This window comes from Hyaena hyaena, unplaced genomic scaffold (genome assembly GCF_003009895.1).
Source record: "Hyaena hyaena isolate Hyena2069 unplaced genomic scaffold, ASM300989v1 scaffold_1081, whole genome shotgun sequence".
Classification (NCBI taxonomy): domain Eukaryota; kingdom Metazoa; phylum Chordata; class Mammalia; order Carnivora; family Hyaenidae; genus Hyaena; species Hyaena hyaena.
The window spans coordinates 134,911-140,910 of record NW_024081716.1 but is presented as its reverse complement, the minus strand read 5'-3'; the positions used below and the strand labels follow the sequence as shown (position 1 = coordinate 140,910).

General features: G+C 48.5%; 1 protein-coding gene across 4 annotated transcripts in view; it reads right to left on the bottom strand.

Annotated features, from left to right (window-relative positions):
* Positions 1 to 492: 492 nt before the first annotated feature.
* Positions 493 to 6,000, bottom strand: part of LOC120223983 (neuronal vesicle trafficking-associated protein 2) — a 91,717-nt gene continuing 86,209 nt past the window's right edge. For all 4 annotated transcript variants that reach the window (XM_039222212.1, XM_039222215.1, XM_039222214.1 and 1 more), the window contains 2 exons: positions 3,210 to 3,320; positions 493 to 788 (listed from right to left, as the gene is read on the bottom strand). In XM_039222212.1, the coding sequence (XP_039078143.1) occupies positions 597 to 788; positions 3,210 to 3,320 (303 nt within the window). In that variant the 3' untranslated portion in view covers positions 493 to 596. The remainder of the gene's footprint in view (positions 789 to 3,209; positions 3,321 to 6,000) is intronic.

The window sequence follows — 6,000 nt, the reverse complement described above, 5'->3', positions numbered from 1 at the left end:
TTTGGGTCTCATGCGTCCTGGGCTTACCAATGCCGAAATCAGCCCTTCTCTCCAGCTGGGCTGGTCCTCACTTCCCGTATTCCTATCCTGCAGACCAGAGGCCAACCACCTAGTGCCAGCCTGCGTGACTCACGTTTCCGGTATCTTCCAAACGCCACACTGCAACTACAGCTTCTCTGCTAAGAAGCCCAGAGTCTGTGGTCTCTACTGCCCGTCAACGCCTTCCAGATCCAGCCAGTTTACTCTGGTTTTGGGGGTTTTTTTGTTCATTTTGTTTCCTTTCCTGTTTTTAAAATTTCCTAACAAGTAATAAGCAGCGGCTTTGAAAATATCTTACATGGGGACAATCAACACGAAACATGCCTTTGTACATAATCCTGACTTGGGGACGAATCAACAATACCAAAAGACAAAAAGAAATACCGATTCAGACAACTCCAGTGCACGATATTTTCGGTGAGTTCCCCCCCACCCCACCCCTGTCCCGCCCCCACCCCCATATCCCAGGAGTACAGTGGTGTCTTGTAACTGGAGCTTGGCTTAGCCAATGGGGGGGTCCCCCTCCGCACCCCCCCATTCTGGCTGGGGGTGGGCCTCTAATGGCCCTGGGTCTTGGGCGGCTTGGGCTCATGGATGACAGCAGCCGCTGACAGCCATGGCCCAATGGCCCGAGCAGTGCTCTGCTTGGCCACACTGTAGTGGCTGATGACCGTGTAGAAGCGGCTTCTGGAGTTGGGGTCCTGGGATGAGTAGTAAGCATCCAGGGAGGCCGGGATACAGCGCTTGTGCTGAGGAAGAGAGAGACAGTCAGTGGGAGCTCAGCAGATGGCTTCCAACCCAACCTACACTGGGGCCACCCCATCTGGGGGCCATCAGCACACGGGGCTCTCAGCCAGACAGCAGGCGATGTCACCTGGCCTGGTCCCGGCCTTCTGCAGGCTTTTCCAACATCATCACCATCGTGGTGATTTCTTTCTACTCAAAGCCAGAAAAAATAAGCCCCGACTAGACGGGTGGTTGCCAGAGACAGGGGTTGGGGGTAGAGGTACAGGAGAAAGTGGTAACAAGGTACAAATTTGCAGTGATTAAATAAGAAGCCCTGGAGAGGTCATGGACAATGGTGACTCTAGTTAGCAGTACTGCTATTGTATATGTGAGAGTTGCTAAGAGAGTTGATCTTAAAAATTCTTATCACAAGAAAAAAATTTTTGTAGCTGTAGAGTGACAGCCATTCACCTGCTTTACTGCGATCATTCCAAAATATATGCAGATATCGAATCATTCTGTTGATTTCTGAAGCTAACGTGATGTTATTTGTCAACTATTCCTCGATTTTAAAAAAGAGAGTAAGAAACCTGATGCCGATACTAACCCAAGGTCCTCTGTCTACTGACTGTGGAGTTGCAGGGGACACTGGTAGTAACCCATCGGGCCTCGTGGTCAGGCGGGTCCACCCATCCCCCAGTTGCTCCTCCGGGCCAATTGGTCCCACCCGTGGCTATTTCATGTCTTTGATTTTATACTTCTAACTCCTCTCTCTTATATCAAAATCTTTGGTTCCTAGCAACATTGATCGAATTGTATATTTGCGTTATCCTATGATATATACCAAATGGTCAAAAAATAACACTAATATTATGACTAAGAGACTATTGAAGCAACTTTAAGATTTCTCTGCAGCTTTCTGTGTCCTTAGAATATATCCCAGGGAGGGCGTGCAGTCAATGCTCTATGCTCTGAAGTCATTTGGAATATTTATGTTCTTGGTACATTTATGTCCCAAATGTGACGTGGAGCTAGATCCTTTGTTAAGCTTCTTTTTAATTTTTAGAAATTACGTTTTCGTCTTTACTTCTTCAATTTGTCAGACATTTACAGACACCAAGGACAAATATGTAGCAAGATGTATCCAGGGAAGCCTTTCTCCTCCTCCTTGTCCTCTCTACTCTTTTCCGTCCCTTCCCCCAAATAATCACTTTTCTTAGTTTTTTTAAATTTATTCTTCTAGAATCTTCTTCTGAAAATATAAGCAAATATCCTTCACCTCTTCTTTTCCTCACACAAAGGCAGCACCTTTTCCTCTTCATTACAATTTGGAGGATATTCCAGGCCCGTGTGTGGGGACCTTCCTCACTCACGGTGGCGAAGAATTTCCTTGTGTGACTATATCATAGCTCAGTCAACTGTCTCCTATCGAGAGTTGTTGCTGAACTTTCAGAACCTCAGCTTTGAACTACTAGGAATTCAGTCTTTGAAAGTCAAACTTGGCAGACCCAAAGGCCATGTGTTTCCAAGGGAGAATATTCCCCGTTGGAATTTAGGAATTCCTCATTTAGGAATGTAATGTGTCATTTGGAAACCTCACTTATCATAAACATTCTTACCCTGTTTCCTCATATGCAAAACAGGGGCAAAAAAAACCTATTTTTTTTCAGAATGGGTATACAGTTCAACTGACATAATGTTTGTGAAAACAGCTAAGAAAGGGTGCAATTTATAATAGGTACTTTGTAAATGAGAATTTATAAATATTTGTATCACCTGTTTTTGCTGTAAAGCAAATTCTGTCTTTAGTGCAACTAATACTTGTTGAGAGCCCATTATCTAATAGGTCCTTTGCTAACTGGTTTTACCTAAATTCTCTCCTTAGGCCTCACAAAAAGCTTGGGGGTAGGTATTCTTAGAGCCCATTTGACAGGCAAGAAAACTGAGGTTCAAAGGGGCAAGAGATGCCCCAACGCCAGCCATCTGGTTCGGTTCTTCAAGGGGAGGAGCAGTCAGAGCAGGGTTCGGAGCAAAGGGCCCCCCAGCAGGACTCAGGGAGACCTCAAAAGCACCTGCTCCCCATGCTCCCATCTCCACGGACCAACACCGGGCCTGGGAATCAGACATCACACCAAAGAAGGTCAGGCAGAGCTTTCTGCAGAGGGACCAGCCCATCTCAAGCGGGAGGGAGCTCTCCCTGACCGCTGACTTGCAGCCCAAAGCTGGAGCACCTCTGGACTCCGGACTCTGGAGAGCACCATCTGGGAGGAAGAACTCTACTGCCTGCCGGAAGGAAACCGTGTCCTCCATGGAACTCCTTGCCTGGCACACAATACATTTTAAAGAGTCTGCAGGGAGGTTGCCTGAATTTGGACAACAACGATAAACCCTCCCACTGAAGCTGGCAGTCTCCTGGGGCCCCCCACCGGCCAGAGGCCCCTTACCTTATAGACAAAGCCCTCTGGGCAGCTGTGGTCGTAGGTGAAGGCTTTGTAAACCACCAGGAACACGATGCAGGCAAGGAAAGCGAGGGCCAGGCTGACGAGAATGGTGACCTGGAGGAAAACAAAGCTGAGAGTCATCCAGCCTCAGCCTCACCTGCCTGCAGCCGGCCACGCAGGCAGCCTTCATCCAGAGCTGGAAGGCAACGCGGTGTGTCAGAAAGGGCAGGGGCCTGGAGCCTAGGGAACAGGCTCTGTGTCACTCTGTCACTAACTTGCACAGTGATCTGGCAAGCACTTGTACTCTTTGGGCCTCAGTTTCCCCCTTCTGCTAGACACTTTCTGAAGCTCCTTCTCAGCCCAAGTGTGATTCTTCCCCTCATTTCCCTTTCCTGTTAATTGTGTGCACGTGCAAAGGTGGGGGTGGGGGTCAGGGGGTGGTGATCATTAAGCCACCTGTCACTTCCGGTGCTCCCACCTTCCACCATCCCCCCTCCCTACCACTACTGAATTCCCATCTCAGACACAACTGCCTCTTTCACCTCCACTTGGACATGCTGCAGGCACCGTAGACACATTTCCAAACCAAACCCCTGTCCCTCGCCCTCCCACATCTGCTCCTCCTGCATTTTTCCCCAACTTCACCTTTGCAGTCACTCGGGCCAAACGTCCTGACTCCTTTTCTCATATTCTACATCCAATCTACAGCAGAACCTATCGTGTTCGCCTTCAAACATATCCGTAATCCAATAGCTTCTTACCACCCTGGCCATCTCCAGCCTGGCCAAGCCATCGTCACTTCTCACGTGCAGTTCCAAAGCCACCCCTCACTAGCAGCCTCCTCAACCCCTGCAAAGTAGTCACACACAGCACCCTGAGAGGTCCTTTCAAAATCTAAGTCAGGGCACGTCCCTTCTCTGCTCATCTACCAGTCCCCAAATTACTCACAGCGAAGGCCCAGCTCCTAACCATTATCTACAAGCAAGCTTTAAAAAAAGTAACACCACACTAAACAGGCTGGAGGCACCACCAGGGTTTATCCAAAAGGAGTAAATGGCTAATTTCAGAGGTCCCTCTAGGCTTGCGCTGACCCCGTCCCACTCTCTCTGTACAAAGCAGGAGGGTAACCCCCATGGTATCAGGCACCTAGCGTTACAAGCAGAATTGTTTTCATGTTATTTTTAAAAGGTGGCCGCCTTTTGAGTCAGTTGGCCCAGAAATATAGCAGAATTCCTCTGACGGAGAGAAGATTTCTTTGATTCGGGGGAAAAAATCAAGTCGCCCTAAGGGGTCCCCATCCCACCTCCTTCCCAAACCGGGAAGGACAGAGGAGACAGAAGTCTATGTTGCTCCAAATGAATGGAGTTGTTTGTTGGCAGCTTTAAAAACTGGGGGTGGGGGTGGGGGGATGGGCTTTGAAAAGGAAAGAGGAAGACAGATATGGGAGGTGACCCTCTAAACCGATGGCCAGGCACTGTCCATGAGAAATAGCCCATGCATGTGTATATAAAGGTTTAGGACAGTCTGCTATGATGAGACAAGAAAAATATATATCTGGATCTTGCTCCCAGTTCTTGGCACGGAACTCCTAAAACCATTATAATTTCCTAAATGATAGGAGTACTAGAAGCATCTTTTGTTCTAATATTTGGGTTTTGTGCCCAGTTCCTGAAATAGCCCAGATCCATAAAGATGAGAGGAGTGTTTTTTATTATTCATAACAAGTCCCTGAGTTTATGTTAATGATGGGACTTCTGGAAAGTCCCTAAAGATAGGGGTCGGCCACCAGGGAGCCAACCAAGTGATGAGAGGTTTGGAACTTGCGACCCCGTCGCCTCACCCACAGGGCAGGGGGAGATTGAGTTCGATCACTGATGGCCAGTGATCTCATCAATCATGATCATCAGTCATATAGAACAAAGCCTATATAAAAATCTTGAAGAGATTCAGAGAGCATCCAGGTTGGTGACAAGAAGGAGCCCGTATGGGGGACATGTGGCTCACCCCACACTCTACACAGAGACAGATGCCCTGTGTTCAGGAACCTTCCAGACTTCACCCTCTGCCTCTCTTCGGGGGGCTGTTCATTTGTAGCCTTCATAAGAAATCAATAGCACTAAGGAAAGCACTTTCCTGAGTTCTGCGAGCCGTTCTAACAAATTATTAAAACTGAAGAGGAGGTTGTAGGAGGCCCCAGTGAATAAATAGCAAGTCGGTGAGGAGTACAGATACAATCTGGGACCTGGGAGCAGCATCTGAACCAGCGCAGTCTTGTGGGACTGAGCCCTTAAACCTGGGGCAGGGTGGGGGGGTCTGTGCTACCTCCAGCAGCAAGCATCAGAGTCAAGTTACATTATAGGACATCTAGTCAGCATCCCCTGAGTCTTAATCGGAGAATTACTTGGTGAGGGGAAAACCCCACACATTTTATGTCAGGAGTGGTGAAAGGATGGAGGAAAAAGATGTTAGATGGTGACATTTCCAATTCACTTCTAAACTCCGGTCGGCGCTGTGAGCTGCCTCCCCCCACCCCACGTGCACGCTGTGGCCTGTTGCACACTCACCAGCATTTCACCCAAGATAGGGGTGGGAGAGTGCAGAGGACAAACCAGAATCCCCCGGGTAAGATGTGGAGAGGGACGGAGATGTCAGCAGAGGCTGGAACCTGGCACAAGAGAGGCCCCAAATACACCTACACCCCCTTACGGGTGCTGGAGAGAGTATTTGATTAGTACAAGGAAAGGAGCCATTACAGACCACTAGCTGATGTTAATGACCTACGACTACCTGGTCG